Source organism: Malus sylvestris, chromosome 6, assembly GCF_916048215.2.
Source record: "Malus sylvestris chromosome 6, drMalSylv7.2, whole genome shotgun sequence".
In the NCBI taxonomy this organism is placed as follows: domain Eukaryota; kingdom Viridiplantae; phylum Streptophyta; class Magnoliopsida; order Rosales; family Rosaceae; genus Malus; species Malus sylvestris.
Window position 1 is genome coordinate 31,732,732 of NC_062265.1, and position 18,449 is coordinate 31,751,180.

An 18,449-nucleotide genomic window follows, 5' to 3' on the forward strand; every position below is an offset into this window, starting at 1 on the left:
GACACGAATACTCGAGCCACCATGACGTCTTGTGGAGAATACATCATCATGTATACGTTTTTCTCTACACGCTGTTGTTTTATTAACATGGGACATTACAGTAACAGTATACTCGTACCATCAATTGAAGGACTTTCTAATTTCTCAACTTCACATGGACTTAAATGTGAAGTTAGATTGGACTTAAATCTGAATGTGAAGTTGAGGTTTGTCCTAAGCTCTCAGATTTTGGGCCTCAAAATGTTCTATATGTGCAACAATCTGGGCTTGTCTAACGTTCAAATATGTAAACCTCCTTCCATTTTTGCTATTCTTTCACTTCAAGACTCTTCTGAAAAGTAAGTAGTTTGGAAGAACCAAACAAGAAACTGATGCCCTGGCCTACGAGGCTACGAAACAAGAAACTGTACACGGCTTTTCCTCGGAAACCATCGCTACTAATCTACACATTTGCCCAATGGGACTTGACAAATATAGGAAACCAGGAGCTAATCAGGCAACAAACAAAAAGTTTCGAACAAGAGAGAAAGAACATTACTCTAGACAAGAGATTCAATCATTCTCGCGCTTTCCTCCCCTCCCGGATGTTCTAAAGTGGAAGGGTAGTTCTTGGCTTTGTCACCGAGCTTGTGGCGGAGATTTTCAATTCCTCAACTAGTGGATGAAGCCACCTAGATGGAAATGCCAGCTACCAGGCTGAACTCTTGCATAATCTGTTTCTCGTCGAGAACTGTTTCCTTTTCTGGTTTACTCAAAGTCTCTCCATCAGACGATTACTTCCCCTGCTTCTTGCCTGCAATTCAAAAGTCACAATATTTAGCTAAAGACAGCCACAGCAATTATCACAATATTTAGTCGGCTACACGTTTATGTATCGCCAACCCACTAGGTATGGGGAAAACACCTTCAGAAGAGATACGGAAAAATTAGTATTAGTCCTGTACCTCTATGGAACCATGAGTTCCGGGTTGCTCTTCTGATGTGGCGCTCATGTCTTTCTAAAAATTCATCAACTCTATACGGTTGAGACAACAAGGGTCCGGAAAATTCAACCTTGTCTTCTTGATCTTGAAGTTGAAACCCCTGCTACAAAACCAATATTAACGAGGTTAAATACGTTAGGTGAACACATATAACATCATAAAAAAAGAAAACTTGTTTGCCTTTTACTTGTATTTTCAACTCAACCAAACAAACGAATAACTAAAGAAAAGCTACAAGATATATGAGACAGTACTCCTTGTGGTGTTCCAGGTAATGCGAAAACTGGGAGTTCTACGTCAAAATTCAAATAATGATGCAACTGATTTTTGTATTTACAAACTTACCATATCACCGTGAGCTGCCATTTCCTCCCTTTGATAAAGTGCCAACGATAATTCCTGCGAGTGGTACCCATCGCAAGCATCAAAGGAATCTGGATTTTCAAGCTTGCCCCATTGTTTCAGCATTGCAAGCTTTGCAATCTCATACGAATCATGCCCTCTTGAATCATTGCGCCCCTTATACATAAGCTCCGCATTTTCATGCCTTTTGGAGTCAAAGTTACTCCTTGGATGCACTGTGATTGAAGATTCTATTGAGTTAAAAATGTGACCTCTTGAAAAAGACCGAGTATGAGATCTTCTGGCCTCATCTTTTCGTCTCCTTGCCCATGCAAAGCCACTTGATGTAGAAACCTCTAATGGACCGGAGAAGGGAATGTCTCCTTGAGATGCATTCTTTACATGCGAAGAGTCTTCTACTTTACCAGCTGACGGCTTTGGAAGCTCCCTACCCAGAACTGAATCATCTTCCTTAAGAATATGTCCGTTAGTGCCATTAATTTTATAAGAACCTCGAGACTGTACTGCCAAGTTCTGCAAGACAAGCTGAGTGTCAACAAGAACCTAGTGGTTACCATTATAACACACAGATTCACAAACATACATGAAAGGAAGAGAGAGAGAGAGAGAGAGAGAGAGAGAGAGAGAGAGAGAGAGAGAGAGAGAGAGACCTCTGCTTGTGCCAATTTACTAAACCCAAGTGACTTCCTTGTTGGCTTTCGTGTTTCAGATCCACGAACTCGCCCACCAATTTTTTTCCTGAAAAATCAGTGGCCACATGCTAAATTTCAATTTTCATATTTTGGTGAGGACTATACTAAATTTTCGAGAACCACTCACCTCTTTGCCTCCTCCCGGTTCTTCGCATCAATCTCTTTGCTAGGTGGGTAAACAGGCAAGCTTGACGGATCACATGCATGAGGCTTCATTTTGAAATACTGAAGTGGTAAATGAAGAATACTGTATTAGGAAAATCTGAATGATGCAACCAATGTTTAAGGTACATATTACATTATTTTGCGAGTTACCTCGGATGCAAGAGCAGAGGAGGCAGTCGCACGCTTGTGTGGTTCTACAGAAAGGAGAGTCTCTAGTAGGTTAAAAGTGGCTGCAGGCAAATCTTTAAAGGTCTCCCGCAGAGAACTATCGTAGGGTTGTTGTGGCTTAAATAGAGTTGCATGAGGAAGTTTGGACTTTTTCCAGTATTCGTCTGGCGGGGAGCCACAAAGCTTGAAAATCTTGTGTAATTGTTCAACCTGTGGAAAATGCTTATAAGAACTTGAATTGGAGAAGTCAAAGCAAAGTATGACAAATAATCTAACGCATCCTAAGAGAATCAACCAGTTTGTTCTTGTAAGCATATGCCTTAAGAGAATCAGATACTTAATTTCGTGATTTATGCAAGCATAATTAGAACGGGGAGGACTCCGCATTCAAACTGTCGTGTTGGTAGACATCCAGACTATTATAACAAGATTGATAACGGGAATTCATGTATTATGGTTAGTTCATTACCTCTGTTCTCCCTTGAAGAACAGGTTTCCCCATCAGTAGCTCTGCAAATGCACAGCCGACACTCCATAGATCTATTGAAGCTCCATAATCAGTCGATCCAAGCAAAAGTTCAGGAGGACGATACCATAGAGTGACAACACGACTCGTAAGGGGTTGCTTATTCCCAGAATTACAGAAGTTTGCCAACCCGAAATCAGCCACCTTCAAAATCCCTTCGTTGCTCACCAGAAGATTTGATCCTTTTATGTCCCGATGCATTACACCCCGCGAGTGACAATGTTCAAGTCCAGATAACAACTGCTTCATGTAACATTTAATCTACAAAATCAAAACCAACATCGCCAATGTCAGCTTGATAGTGGATGGATAAACAGATAACTAAGAGTGAAATAGAACATCACAAGAGATGAAGCCTATGAAACTAGCATGATAACAGCAGCTACTCATAAGGGCATTGGCAAGCATACCTGTGCCTCACTGAACTTGATGTCAGGGTTAGACAAGAGTCCGGTAATGTCATGTTCCATGTACTCGAACACAAGGTATATGCTACATGATAATCGGGAAGTTATTAAGCCCTCCAGTTTAATGACGTTTGGATGGTCAAGCCTTCTAAGAATCAAGATTTCTCGTGCCATAAACCTGACGCTCTCAGGCTCAAAATTGTCAAACCGCACCTTCTTCAGAGCAACTATCTTCCCAGTTTCAAGGTCGCGTGCTCGGAACACACTACTATATGTACCCTGTCCAATCTATTCAAGGAATTGCGATCGAATAAGAACAGAGTTTTAACAATTCACAATCAACTAATGCTTGCAAGGAGGAATACAAACAATAACAAAAGCACGAGATTATGATCCTATCGAAAAACTTATCATGTACATATTCCGGGCAGCCAAATTAATCATGTTGAAAGTTTAGACAGCAGAAAAAGCAGTCACAGAAACACCAGTTTGGATTTGAAGGCCTTATATTTTACCAAACAATCTGAAAATGGTAAGTTGTTGTAAGCTTACTCTGATGCACGCCGTCGATTTCAAGCAAGTGCTTAAAGTTTCTAGCTTTTTAACCAGTCGATATTCTAAACTACTCTAATTTAGACGGGACCAAACTCAGGTTCAAAAACTACTCTAAACAAAACATGCCAACTTTCTACACAAAAATGCCAAGTTTCTAAAAAGGTGTAAGCAAACGTTTGTGCTCAACATTTCTGTAAAATCCAAAACCTTTTAAACAAAAACCAAACAAATCAGTATCATCACACAAAAAGACACAAACTTTGCATACAAAATCAAATAAAAGGAGGGAGAGAGAGAGAGAGAGAGAGAGAGAGAGAGAGAGAGAGAGAGAGACTCACTTTCTCTAACTTCTCGTATGCATCGGAACGGAGTGGGACCCACCCTTGAATGGCTTCGCCTGCGACGGCGCTGAGCCACGCCGGCCAACCAGCCGCCACATGCTCACCCTCCACATACTTCTGCAGATTGCTCAATCTAAAACTCAGAGACTCGGGATAACTATTATTACTCTTGTGACAATTACCGCCGCCACCATTTGAACTCGATCTGCCCGACTCACCCAACTCGTTCCCGCTCAACTCAGCCCCCTTCTTACTCTTCTTCTCCACCTCCCCCACCCCGACCCGACTCCGACCCGAGTTCCCCACATTGTCCCTGAAGGCGCCCGAGTGGTCGATCGCCGGCGTCACCGACACCGCTTGCTTCGAGCTCACGCAACCCATCCCCGGCCGCCGACCCAATGACCATGCACGACCCACCCGCCGAAATTCTGGGTCGACCCGGATCGGGAAACCACCGGCTCTGCTGGGGTCGGAAGTGCAGAGCAACCAACCAACCAACGAACCAGCTGGTAAGCTCAAAACATCAAAAAATGGGAAAATGCAGAGCTTGAATTGAGGAGGAAACAGAAATTGGGTTTTTATACAAACAATCCAAAGATAGAATGTTTGTTTGTAATTATCTCAACGATCCATTTCATCACTCGCTTTCTCTCTCTCTCTCTCTCTCTCTCTAACTTTTTCTCTTCGCTTTTTTGAAAATTTACTTTCTATTTTTTGCGGTAATCGCGGCCGATGGAGGATACAGGATTTTAATGCGCGGTCTTCTTCATGCAAACAGAAAAGAACAGAATTTTAAAAACACCGAAATCAACGGAAACGTATTTGAGCCCGTTTCAGTGCTGGACACGGCGATAATATAATTGGTTGAATTTTTATTTTATTTTAATTTTTAACTAGTTGTATTATTAGATTTAGGATTGGTTTGGATGTACTTTTAAAATGATTGAAAGCGCTTTTAGAGGAAATGATTTTGGGTTTCAAAAGTACTTGAATTGCTTTCTGTAAGAATTTCTGTAAGAAACACCAGTTATGTGCTTTTCCAGGATTCACTTGCGTATTTACTAAAGATTAGTTTTAAAAACATTTTCACCGAAAACACTTTCAATCATTGTAAAAACACATTCAAACGAGCTCTTAATATACTGAGCCATGTACCTCACATACTGAAAAATTTCTTCTCATGGTGCTAAAGCTTAAGTTTTTTTTGATTTTTTTTTCCAACACAAACTGTATACTATACTAATCTATATTAAGAATACTAATATAATATTAAAAAGAAAATGACAGTTTGAAATCACAAAGACTCTTAAGTACAGAGGAATTCATACAGTTTTCTTTCGTATTTAGATGGCACTTATAAGTGGTATTGCTCTTCACTCCTTTAGGAATGAAAATGTCTTAAATTTGATTTAAGTTGACGGCGAGTTTCATGTTCATATATTATGACTAATTTATTATGTAGTTTCACACAAACCTCTCATCATTCTTAAATGTAAATATATAGTTGTCTGAAAAAGAAAAGACACTTCTACATTACGTTTTCAAGAACATTTCTCTCTAGTTGTGAATTCAAGTTCCATAGATGACTAGTTCTATTCTTTACTTTTTGAAAACAAAATGAGAATGAGTCGCGCGATTGCCGACGGACATGCGGGGACTGTTGTTGTTTTGTTTGCAGCCATTTTATTCTTTGTTTTTGTTTGCATTGCTATTTTCTTTTGTTTCCATTGCTATTTCGTGTGCTCAAAGTTAATGAGGCTGTATTATTTAGGCACCATTAGGCAACTACGTGGGGATGGGGTTGCTGCATGAAAGATATTTTTCAGTGTGTCGGGAATACAGTTTCGGTACCAGGTGTCATAATAGAAACGGTTGGATACTTGAAAAAAAAAAGAATTTCTAACAACTGTATTATGACATTTGGTGTACATAATCATGTTTTAGGCATAGACTGGCATTATACAAGTGGTCCCGATCAAGTTTGGTGATTTTGAACTAGTATAGTGGTTGGGTCATGAGTCATTAGTCATGAGGACTCAAATATGGGTAGTTGTTGTAATGTTGACTAATGATATGTAATTGGGTTGTGATTATTTTCTGGATTCAGTTTTGGGTTATAAAAATTTGATTTTGAAGCAAGTAGTTCTTGGTTGAATGGTAGTTGTATTAATATAGTCGGTAATGTCTTAGGCTTGATTCTTCTGGATACAAGAATAATCTAGTTAGCAGTTTAATTTGTTGTTATTTCGACTCATTTGGGTTATTAGCTGTTCTTTCCACTCATATCATGCTCAATTCACTTGATTATTAACTTTGTTATGGATTCAATTCACTTGGTTTATTGGCAGCTATCTCCACTCATCTTAAGTTCGATTAACTTGCTCTATTTGTATTTATGATGAATTTAATACCTATATGTAACTAGCTCAATTAAAGTAGCCTCTTAGCACTTGTCTTCACTCATCGCAGATTCGACTCATTTAGTTTATTAGGACTTGTAACGAAATCAATATCTAGTTGTGATAGGCCAAATTAAAGTGACGTAACTTTGTTGTTGGTGTGATGGTAATATGTAATACCCTGAAAATTTAAATATATGAATTAGATATTCATAATTATGAATATGTGGAGGAAATCGAAAATAAATCAATTTATAGCTATAAAAAAATGTAATTGGAAAATTTTAAAATTTTGTTTCTAGGAATTATGTTAATGTACGTCGTAAAATTTATCGATAAATGGGAAAAGACAAAAATACCCCTAGTCGATTTAACGTAATTATACGAGGTCGTATTTTATCCTCATATATTTTATCATATTTCTTGATATATTTGAATAGAGGACGACCCTACAAGCGCATAGGCGAATACTGTTCATGAAACGGAGTTATAACGAAAGAGTTATTAACGTTTAAAGTTAGGGACGTTTAGGTAATTTTGGCCTTATCTAGAAGACTCCAAATTTTCTGGAGTTTGAGATGTGCCACATGTGTGGCTGGGATGAAAGGAAAAGAAGAGATGGGCGGCTGTGATGGAAATGAGAGAAGAGAAAGGAGAGAAATAAGGGAAATGATGAATGGGGGGGGGGGGGGAAGAACCGGGAGGGAAACGGAGAGAAGGGGGTCACACTAGATCACACTGGACCCGGCGAACCCGTTTCCTTCGTCTTCACCTGTGGTTTTCATCGGTTTTCCGACGAACCATATCAATCAACCCCTGGGAAATCACTCCACGACTTCCCTTTTACCCATTCCACCCCAAAAATTGATGGGAAAAGAACCTTGGAATGGTGAATTTCACACGGTGGGTTCACCAGAGCTCTTTGGCGGTGATCCACCGATTCTGAAGCTAACACCGATCACCACCACCATCAATAGACTCCTTGTGAACCCAAGAACATGTCCCAAGCCTTGGTTGGGCGGCGGAGTACTGGAGGTGATGAATCGAGGACACCTAAATTCAAGGGTTTCGACGGATTTTAGTGAAATTGGAGCTTTTCCTGGTCAAATTGGCCTTAGTCACATGTATAAAACTTGCTCCACTCATCGCGATCTACATTTCTATAAAATTTGGTAATTTTTGGAGATAGTTGATTTTTCCTGCGACTCAGGACGGCCTACCGCCGTGTACGGCGTTGCATGGCCAGTGAACCAATGTCATCTTTCAAAGCTAATTTTGATGTTCTGAAACCGAATTTGGTGTGATTCACTTGTTTGAAACTAGTTGGTGATTGTTAGGTACTTGTTTGAATATTCGGAATTGAATTAAATTTGAGTTGGTGAACTACAAATGGCTTGATCCCTGTTTTGGATACGTAGACAGTTTAACGAGAAGTTAAATGCAGTCATAAAATAAATGGGGTTAAATAATCGAGATAAATGTTTTGTTGAGGAATTGGACTAAGAAAAGGAATTGGGTGATTAAATTGAGTTTTAACCTTATGCTTGGTAAATAAATGTTGGATATAAATTTTGAGAGGGATTAAGGGATTTAATTAAAGAATCGTGATTGTAGATATTTAACTAAACAAGAGTTAAGTTTGGGGCCTATCACCAATTTTATTTTCTGAAATAAATATTTTGGAGGCGGAGCGTTACATAATATAGGTATACATAAATTATATATATAAATTTCAAAATTAAATATATTTGATTTTGTAAAGTCTGTTTCAAGCCTTGGCATAAGAGTAGGGGTAGGGTTTGTGGAAAGATACAAGAGGGGGGAATGGAAGAAAAGAAAGGGAGTTGATTAAAGAAAATTGGAAAGCAATAAAGGAGAATGGAAAACTCAAACAAAAGACCTTTCCTTCTCCTTGCTGTTCCTTTGCCCATCTCCCACTTCTAAGTTTCTGCCCATGAGGGCTTCAAACTTCATTAGTCTCATGGCCCCACATGTTGGAAAAAAAAAATTCACGTGTCTAGAACACAACTTGTTATAATAAGTATAATAATACGATTGATTACAAATTTGAAAAAAAAAATTCCAACCAATTATATTATTACACTTAGTGTATCAGATCCCGTGTTTCAGGAACACTAAAAAATTTCTCCACATGTTGAGTTTGATGGTGGGGTCCATTTAAAACAATGGGACAAAGCATCTCTATGCTTAATCTTAGTTTAGCAGTTTTAGCTCAAGTTGGTTTGCTGCATCTGCCCACTTTAATGAAGAAATAAACATCTTAATTATATTATCTGTTTTCACCTAAGTTTGGTAGGAGTATCTAAATCCCTAAATGTAAATCTAATCTCATAAATTTCTAAATATTGAGTGACATTTACCACATTTCATTTCTTGAAGGAGTACTTTTTTAAGATGCTGAAAATAAATGAATAGTGGGATTTCACAATTTGACACTTTCATATGATGGTTTTGGGGACATGCAATTGATGATACATGTAAAAAGTAGTTAGCTAAAAACTAATATATTTAAGGGCATGTCTGAGAAAGTGAGGAGCAATGCATAAATGTAAAAGTTGAAATATACTCAAACCACATCTCAATTTTGACAAAGTAAATTCAAAGCAATTATGCATACAATTGATGTTAAGAGGAATTTTTGTTAGTTTAATATGCATTGTCAGCTTATTTTTTTGGTGGTTTAAAGTTTTGAGTCTAATATGTTATCAAAGTTTTAGTTTCATGAGGTTTCTTTGTGTCGTGTATTTGTCTTTACTTAAGCTTTTGGGACTTTATAGTTATCTGATATGGCATTAAATCTTGGATTCCATGAGGGTTCGTTGTGCTGTGCTTCTTGTGATCCATGAGGGTTCGAGTTTGCAGCGGTAAATTTACAGCGGCGCGTATCGGGTTGTTTACAGCAGTGATTGGTGATTGCAGAAGACAGGAGAATGAGAAGAGTGGGTAATTCGGAGGATCCTGATATAATGGATCCTGAGAGAATCCTAATCCAGTTTTTAGTACTTAGTGGTTGTCTAATATACTGTTAGAGTTTATATTCTATGAGATTTTGTACGTTGTGCCTTGTATGTATTTCTGCTTAAGCTTTTGAAGCATGATAATTGTCTAACAATGCTAATCCTTCACCTTAATTAAGCTTCCCAATTACAAAGATATCTAAATTAGCTGACCTCGTCAAGTCAGTTTAGCTGAGATTTAACAATTACATGTTGTTGGGGTGTGCTTTGTTAATCTACATGCAAAATACGCAATGTGTCTACTTCATTTTTGGTTTCCACGAAACAATATGCATGAAGTTTCGTACGTTCATATGACACACAAAACAATATTATAATTTATATCTTTGGTTTTTATAAAAGGGGATCAGCATGTGCTATCTGAAATACTCAAAGAAGTATTTTAGCCATTCTTCGGGTCACTATCTTGTGATTCACATGCGCCAATCGAACTCAGGACATGATGTAAAATACGGGTTTGGAACTCATCCCTATTCACTAGGTCACTTTGTAGTGGTTATTATTATAATTTATTACAAATTCACTAGTTGTGATGCTGCAACAGTGCAACTTGAACCAGTCCATGAATTGGGTACATGTATTAGCTATATCTAATGAACCTTCTAATTAGTTAGTTAATAAGACAACGATAATCCAACTTTTACGTACTTTAATTAAGAAATTGGCATGTGATGTGTGTGCATGCCAGTTGCCACCACTACTTGAACCCACCCTTTATGATTGCTGCTTCCCATGATCCAATCAAAGATCTCTCTAGCTACTCATCGATAGCACTCACGCACCAGAAAATATAAGAAACCTTCTTTTGATGAAAAGAAAACATAATAAATTAGTTGATATCATTTTTTTTAATTTATACAAAGAATTTGTTATCATATTAATTTGTTTTTATTAATTATATCACATTGCAAAAGAGGATCAGAAACCCTATATCACTTTCTGAACCTAAGGCTTACTTTTGATGACCTTGAAACCTAATTATCATAAGAACTTAACCCTATATCCTAATTCCTAAAACTGAAAGCTTCCTTCGGATATATAATGTAAACAAAAATCTAACCGTTAAAACACTCAAAATAACTCATACTCACTGCAAAAGATCTCATGACACAAAACTGTGCGATCTGCAGAAACCAAATTGCCCAGTTAACCTTAAAGAAATAGGGACATTTGATGGGGTAGTTGAAGGTAGGTCTGGTTGCATGTGTGTCACATACGAAGACCATTTAGTTGAACGACTTCACTCATATATAATTAAGATGAGTATATATATATATATATATATATATATATATATATATATAATATTGAGATCAACTAATTAATCGACAGCTATATATGTCTCCTTGGTGAATACATTTTTTAATATCTTATTTATGAGCTAAAGATACAAGAACAATGCATCTGCGCGCGGTTTAATAGCTTAGTGGATAAGATGTTGAGTTTATATTTATGTGTTTTGAGTTAGAGACTTTCACTCTCCTAAATTTCGAATCATCCCCTTCTCTAAATAATAATATTAAAAAAATTGAGTTTTAAGGAAAAGCTCACGGTACTGTTTACTTTAACGAAAAATCATATTTTTACACTAAAAAGTCAAACCTGGTACTATTCACTTTACCTTTTATTTTGTCCTTATCATTAAAACTCAAAATTTTCAAGTTATTTTCATTAGTTTTCCTTAAAAAAAAAAAAGATAGAAGAACAATACATATTATAACACACTTGCAAGGACAGGTCAGAGACTCTCACAAGGCAAACAAATAAGATATTTTGGTTCAGTTATTTAACTATCGCAGGACAGATGGATTTTTGACCTTTGAGACTCTTGCACATTGTTCGTCTCAGAAAATATCTTATATAGGAACACTCACAAAACAGGAAAAATAAAATAAAAGAAAGATATAAATTCTTATATCCTTCAAGAATAATGCTTTCAGGTTTGGTTGCATGCACTACCATATAATAATATGCTTTTAGGTTGGGTTAATTATAATAGTTATAGAGTTTGTTGGAAAGTATATTTAAAATAATTGAAATTATTTTTAGAGAAAATGTTTTTTTCTATAAGAATAGGTGCTTATCGCATGAAGCGCTTCAAAGTGCATTTCTATGATTCACTTGCATATTTACCAAATGTTAATTCTAATAATATTTTCCCCAAAAACGCTTCATCATTTTTAAAAGCATTTTCAGATGAGCTCATATTTAAAAGTTTAAAACTACTTTATATAATGTCAATACCAGTAGGAGGAAATGAATATACATCCCTCTAAAAATACAAGTTTTATAACTAGATTGGATTAACTAAATAACTAGATTTTATGCGCAATCATGAAGAACATACAAGTTTTATAACTTGGAGATTGATGCCTAAAATTTATCCGCACATATCAGCTTGAAATGGTGAGATTAGTAAGAATAAGTTTTAGACATCGACTGCCTAGGAGGGTAGGAGTATTCCTTCTTAGTCCCCAAGCTAGAAGACAACTAAGTTAAAAGACAACTTTCAAATTCTTAGGGTATAGTTTGTGGATGTAAAATATTGATATGAGATAAACAGCTCCCCTAAGTTATCATTTTTTGGGTATCTCACACCCAAAATTAACGAGACTCACATAATTAATACTTTTTACAAGTTTTAGTAAATGCAAAATTCAGATAATCATACCTATTCATTCTTATTCTCTTATATGATAAACAAATGTGCCATTAAATACGCATGAAATCAAATTATTTAAGTAGTGTAGTATAGTACAATCTAGTATCAAACTTGACAATATAGGGCTCATTTAGAAATGTTTTTAAAATAGCTGAAAACGTTTTTGATGAAAATGTTTTCTGAATAAATTCTTAGTAAAAGTGTAAGTGAATCCTGAAAAAACATTTGAAGAGCTTTAAAACTCAAAAATATTTTTACTAAAAACGCTTGAATTCATTTTAAAAAAGTATTTAAAAAAAAGTCTTACACTAGTCTTTCACAAAAATGAGCTTTAAGGTTCATGTTTGCTTCCGGCCAGAATTGTACCGCAGTTGGTGGGTCAATCAAGAAGGTAGGTCTACTTTGTCAATGGAGGTATGACCCATTCTTCTCTTTATGTCCCCTCTAGATAGTGTTCCTATTCATTATTTACTTATTTGATTTTAGTCCAACCTTCAATGATTCGACGGTGGTGCAGCATCAATCATGCATGCCTAGATCTTAGAAATGCTAGAATTAATAATGTCCCTTTCACCAATCATGTATGCTAAGATTTTATTTACTGAAATACGTCCTCATCATCTCATGTACGATAGTTGTACAAAAATGTAAAAAACAAAGAAAGTGGTTTGTTTTTTGTCAACCAATGAAAATGATTTTTACATGCCCAGCTTCTTTTTTGCACTCTTGATTATTTCTAACATTTGTAGTGAATACAACAACAATAATTATCATAACAAGTGGGTTGATTATATGAATTCTAAAATATTATTATGCTCAATTTTGTATCAAAATTTTTGTTAGCTCCAAATACTTCATGTTTTTTTTAGAGTCTCTTTCGTAGTCTTTCTAGGTATTCCTCTACCCTTTTGCTCTGAGCTTCTGTCACATATTCGCATTTTCTAATCAGAGCATCTGTAGGTCTTTGGTCACGTGTCCAAACCACCTTAACCGATTTTCTCTCATTGTATCTTCAATTGCGGCTACTCCTATTTTACTTCAGATATCCTCATTCTTAATCATGTCTTTGTCTTTTTTCATGTGCTTACACATTCAACAAAACATTCATCTCAGCTACACTCATTTTTTGACGTGGTGATGCTTTACCACCAAACGTTTGAATTGAATAAATAAATAAAAATTTAGAGACGTACTATCCACATGAAGGAGAAAAGAGATGTGCGGTAATCATTTTCGTGAAAGTAAAACAATAAATCAGACCTTTACCGTTTCCATTGACTTTAGCACAGCAGGTTAAGAAAATTGCTTTGCATGATTGCTTTTTATAATGGGGAAGGTAATTTCCAAACATTATGTCAATGGCCATGATGGCACAAGGAAAGTTAAAATTTGATTAACATGTCTAACCAGACATTAATCAAGTTGACCCAAATTTGTGGGCTGGGTTACCCTTCTCAAAAACTATTTAGAACCTAGCAATTGGTTGCTGAGGAGCCTAAGCTATTGCAACTTGCAAGCAGCTGTTTGGTCCTTCGACTTGTGCTGGCCAAGCATCTCGGCCACAGTTCTGCATCGGCATTGGTTTCCTGGCCGGATCACGTCACCATACACGGCCATCTCGATTATGTCCAGCTCCTTATCTGCAAGTTAAAGAGATGCATGTGTGACCGGTTCTAGTTACTACTACAGGAACAAGAATGTGAAACGTTTGTGCATACATTCATTTCATATTCGGTATTCGATAAATGAAAGCATAAGATTCACAGAAAAATGAACAAATGTTATAAATCATGTCAAATCTAGGTTTATGAATATATTTCAAGAACGAGATCTGATGCAATTATGGCAGGTACAAGCAACGGGAAGTCAAGGTTATGAGGAAATTTCAAGTAAACAGTTAGTTATCGGAAAGTTCAGAGCGAAGGTATAGCCTAAACGAATATAAGCTAGAGATAAATGTACTTCATTCCCTCTTAAATTTCAGGTAGACGGGCCATGTGCCCACTCCCCCACTTGCTCAATCCATCAGGTGTGGGGTTTTAATACAAAAGGTCTCGGTGTTAGTTAGAGTGGGGTAATTCTATATAAATGACTTGTTCTCAGGCCTTCTGGCCAAGCATAAGATTCATAGAAAAATGAACAAATGTTATAAATCATGTCAAATCTAGGTTTATGAATATATTTCAAGAACGAGATCTGATGCAATTATGGCAGGTATAAGCAACGGGAAGTCAAGGTTATGAGGAAATTTCAAGTAAACAGTTAGTTATCAGAAAGTTCAGAGCGAAGGTATAGCCTAAACGAATATAAGCTAGAGATAAATGTACTTCCCTCCCTCTTAAATTTCAGGTAGATGGGCCATGTGCCCACTCCCCCACTTGCTCAATCCATCAGGTGTGAGGTTTTAATACAAAAGGCCTCGGTGTTAGTTAGAGTGGGGTAATTCTATATAAATGGCTTGTTCTCAAGCCTTCTGGCCGATGTGAAACAAAGAAATTCTAACACTCCCCCGCACGTGAGACCCCGTTTTATGGATCACACGTGGAGTTCCACACATCGGCAACCACGTGGAGCCAAGTCGGGACTCACCCGTTCGCGCTGGGCCAATGCACGTGGCATCTCTTGGCCTACGTGGAGCCAAGTCAGGGCTCACGCATTTGCGCGGGGCCAAAGGAGACCCACCCGTTCATGTGGATGTACGGACCCGTCCCCTGACTCTGATACCATCTTAAATTTCAGGTAGACGGGCCATAGGCCCACTCCAACAACACCGATACTGTCCCCACTTGGCCACCTGCTCAATCCGTCAGGTGTGGGGTTTTAATACAAAATGCTTCGGTGTTAGTTAGAGTGGGGTAATTCTATATAAATGGTTTGTTCTCAAGCCTTCTGGCCGATGTGGGACAAAGGAATTCTAGCACTCCCTGATGTCTACTACTCATAACTCTTTCACAAATAATCAAAATGCATACCATAACCTAAGAAAATTTGTATTTTCGACTCCCAAGTCCCAACATTGAATCAACGAGGATATGATATGATATGATAATGATATCAATATCTAAGTAACTCAAACAAAGACCAAAGCCTACCAAATTCAACCCTTCAGTTTGTCCCCCGAAAACTAACCACAACCCCCTTAGCACGTCCGCATTGTGAAAGAACGACCCCAACTAGAACATTTACAAAGCACTGGACATATTGAGACATAATTCATGTTACCATGACCAAAACAAATATTCTTATAGCGAATCTTTGCATCTTACATCAGGAAGACAGTTCATAGGCATTCTTCAACCGGTGATAAATGATTTTGGGGATGGCACCCACAACAGTTATCAGTGGAACATAAGAGCATTGCGTCACACAGATTCACGCAGCGATCCTCCCTTTCAACTGAGTTGTGTCGACTTTGTCTTTTGTCTGATTCGTATCTGTTCACTCTTGTTTGAGGAATGTGACAATTGCCTTCAGTGGATTCACCACCTACAACACAAACCCAAATCTCAAGTAACTCAAACACCAAAGTCCAAATTGGTTGCAGATTAAGGCCCCTATTTTGTGTAACCAGTGATTAGGACAGAAATGAAAAAAACTTTCCTCCATAAGGCCATGGTTTGAACAATTCAAAAGTCCAAATGAAGTAAATTACATTGTCAATTAGGAAGCCACTCAGCAACAATTAAGTAAATCCAGCTCAAAACACTGTTTCTTTCCCACCATTACTCAGCAGCAAAGAATTAAGTAAATGAGAACTCAAATGAATTCACAAAAGCCCGTAGTGAAATCGAGCTCAAGAAACTAGTATATGTTGTGTTTGGTTCATACATTTGTGAGTAATTATGAGTCATGTGTTAACAACAATGAAGTGACCTGTGTTTGCTTTCGGTGGAAATATCACATGGTGTGGGTTGCATGAAAATTGCAGACAAAGTAAAAGCAAAAGTTTGGTGGACATCATCATGAGTAAAAACATAATGATGATGCTTGCTTTTACTTTAATGATGATGTTTGTGGAAAAAGGGAAAGTTGATTCCTTTTTCTTTTGTTATTTATTTTGCTAAGAACCGAAGGGAGAGAGTGAGAGCATTCGGCTCTCTCCTGAGAAGGTATGAGGAAAGCATCAGAGAACATCCAAAGGGGGAGAGCATTTGGCTCTCCCATGGGAAAGCATGGGCATGGGTGAGAGAAAATCAAGAGAGCTAGAGTGAAAAGTATTCTAATGAAAGAACTCTTGGGGTAGAGTGAGGTTCTTGGGAAAATTCTATGAGTGGGTGTGCAAGGGATTTGGGATTGGGTTATGTTGATTTAACTCATGTATACTTGTACTGTTATTCTCATAGTGAAGAGCAATATCTCTTCGGGGACGTAGGTAGGTTTTTGCCGAACCTCGTAAATTTCTCGGTGTCTTTATTTCTTGTATTTTATTCTGTTCAACTGTGAGTGATTTTGATGAGGTTGAAATCTGAATCTCCTTTCTGCACTAATGAACAGGCCAAGGCACAACAGTATATGCATTAAAAATGCTAAAATTCTAAATACCCAGTTCAAAAATATCCAAAACCAATCAAAAGATTGAAACTTTACGATACAATTGCGAGATTCAAAATACCCACTTCAAAATTCATCGAAAGATTGAAACTTTGCAGAAAGAAATTTAAATTATCCAGTTGAAAAGAGAGGAAACTGAGACCTTTGGAGAAGAGGACGATATGATCGTACTCGAAGCATAGGCAGCCCTGGCAGTTACAGAAGCGCTTACAGACTACGTTTCCAGCGGCGTCTTTGCGCCACCGCTCAGGGTGTCGGCCCGGCACTACATCCGCATTTGGTCTTTTGTCACCCTTGCTCTTCGGCGAAGAACTCATCTCTCTCTTTCTCACTCTCTCTCGTTGGACCGGAAGAGACTAATTTGGGGTGCGGTGTCAGATTAGATTGTAACACTTCTGATTCCTCTCCCGCCACTTTCTTACTTGTGATTTCATTACAACCGTTAAGATCATATCGATATGATCCAACGCTAAAGGATGACTCTCACAGCCCTTCTTTTTGCTTGTTCACTTCTTTATTGGGTTTCAATTTCTTTTGATAGTGATTTCTGCACACATTTTTTTGTTATCTACGCATTTTCTTTTAATTTTGGCCTTAATTCTTCTTTTATATCTATTCAATACAACGGAAAAATATGCACATGATTCATTTCCCTTTCATTTCATCCCAAATTTCGTTCTATTACCTTCATTATGTCACATGATTTCGTTCCAATCTGCATTCGATGGAAATTGAATTCAGTGATGATCTTTTTGTTAAAGTTATTAGGGTTTTCTGTTATCGCTAGGGTTTTTCTGTTAGTGCTAGGGTTCCTAGCTTTTAGGGTTGTTATTCAATAATCCCTATACTTAAGGGACAAGTATGCATTTTCTGTTTGACATAGTCTTTACCACGATTCTAGGAGCTGTAAAATCGTGGGCAGCTGTTATCCTTTTTTAAGTTTCATTGTAAGGCTATTTAACAGCCATAAGTGTTATTCAATCTAATAAGAATTCTCCCTGAATTGTGAAAGCTCTCTAGTGTTGCATTGCTGAAACTCGTGTGGTTGTTCTTTGGTTCTAACATCTGGTATCAGAGCCCCGATACGGGGCCTGATCAACAGCTTGCAATCTAGGTGCTAGAGTGAAGAAACAAACATGGCGTCCGAGAACAGTTTCGTGCAACCAGCTATTCCAAGGTTCGATGGTCATTACGACCATTGGAGTATGCTGATGGAAAACTTTCTTCGTTCCAAAGAGTATTGGAACCTGGTGGAAAATGGAATTACTGCTGCAGCAGAAGGGTCAGAATCCAGTGAAGTACAGAAGAAGACTATGGATGAACTAAAGCTGAAGGACTTGAAGACGAAGAACTATTTGTTTCAAGCCATATATCGATCAATATTGGAGACTATCCTGAAGAAGGATACTGCGAAAGATATATGGGACTCCTTGAAGCAAAAGTATCAAGGAACTGCACGTGTAAAACGTGCTCAGTTGCAGGCTCTGCGCAAGGAGTTTGAGGTACTCCATATGAAGAATGGAGAAACAGTCACTGATTATTTTGGGAGAACACTAGCCATAGCAAACAAGATGAGGACTCATGGGGAGAAGATGGATG

General features: G+C 37.5%; 2 protein-coding genes across 5 annotated transcripts; both read right to left on the reverse strand.

The window, feature by feature from the left end:
- Positions 1–267: 267 nt before the first annotated feature.
- LOC126625340 (protein IMPAIRED IN BABA-INDUCED STERILITY 1-like) lies at positions 268–4,990 on the reverse strand. 4 transcript variants are annotated; one of them, XM_050294434.1, is made up of 9 exons: positions 4,198–4,990; positions 3,308–3,592; positions 2,841–3,158; positions 2,354–2,581; positions 2,166–2,263; positions 1,997–2,084; positions 1,329–1,871; positions 945–1,086; positions 268–793 (listed from the first exon to the last, which is right to left on the reverse strand). In XM_050294434.1, the coding sequence occupies exons 1-9, from the start codon at positions 4,579–4,581 to the stop codon at positions 774–776; spliced, it is 2,106 nt and encodes a 701-aa protein (XP_050150391.1). In that variant the 5' UTR covers positions 4,582–4,990; the 3' UTR covers positions 268–773. The 4 variants fall into 4 exon arrangements, with proteins under 4 accessions (XP_050150391.1, XP_050150393.1, XP_050150392.1 ...); XM_050294436.1 differs by having other exon boundaries at positions 1,329–1,859; positions 4,198–4,989; XM_050294435.1 differs by having other exon boundaries at positions 945–1,083; positions 4,198–4,988.
- An 8,602-nt stretch (positions 4,991–13,592) lies between these two features.
- Positions 13,593–17,542, reverse strand: LOC126625624 (uncharacterized). Its single transcript, XM_050294665.1, has 3 exons — positions 16,993–17,542; positions 15,582–15,785; positions 13,593–13,939 (listed from the first exon to the last, which is right to left on the reverse strand). The coding sequence occupies exons 1-3, from the start codon at positions 17,165–17,167 to the stop codon at positions 13,800–13,802; spliced, it is 519 nt and encodes a 172-aa protein (XP_050150622.1). The 5' UTR covers positions 17,168–17,542; the 3' UTR covers positions 13,593–13,799.
- Between the last annotated feature and the right edge of the window lie 907 nt (positions 17,543–18,449).

What these genes read in the sequence shown, in the direction of transcription:
- LOC126625340 (XM_050294434.1), bottom strand. Translation starts at nt 4,581, where the DNA reads ATGGGTTGCGTGAGCTCGAAGCAAGCGGTGTCGGTGACGCCGGCGATC. An exon ending in CATACGAGAAGTTAGAGAAA is followed by an intron (nt 3,593 to 4,197) that starts GTGAGTCTCTCT and finishes TTCCTTGAATAG; the next exon opens with ATTGGACAGGGTACATATAG. An exon ending in CCTCTGCTCTTGCATCCGAG is followed by an intron (nt 2,264 to 2,353) that starts GTAACTCGCAAA and finishes TTACCACTTCAG; the next exon opens with TATTTCAAAATGAAGCCTCA.
- LOC126625624 (XM_050294665.1), bottom strand. Translation starts at nt 17,167, where the DNA reads ATGAGTTCTTCGCCGAAGAGCAAGGGTGACAAAAGACCAAATGCGGAT. An exon ending in TATCGTCCTCTTCTCCAAAG is followed by an intron (nt 15,786 to 16,992) that starts GTCTCAGTTTCC and finishes TTTGTGTTGTAG; the next exon opens with GTGGTGAATCCACTGAAGGC. An exon ending in ACCGGTTGAAGAATGCCTAT is followed by an intron (nt 13,940 to 15,581) that starts GAACTGTCTTCC and finishes TTTAACTTGCAG; the next exon opens with ATAAGGAGCTGGACATAATC.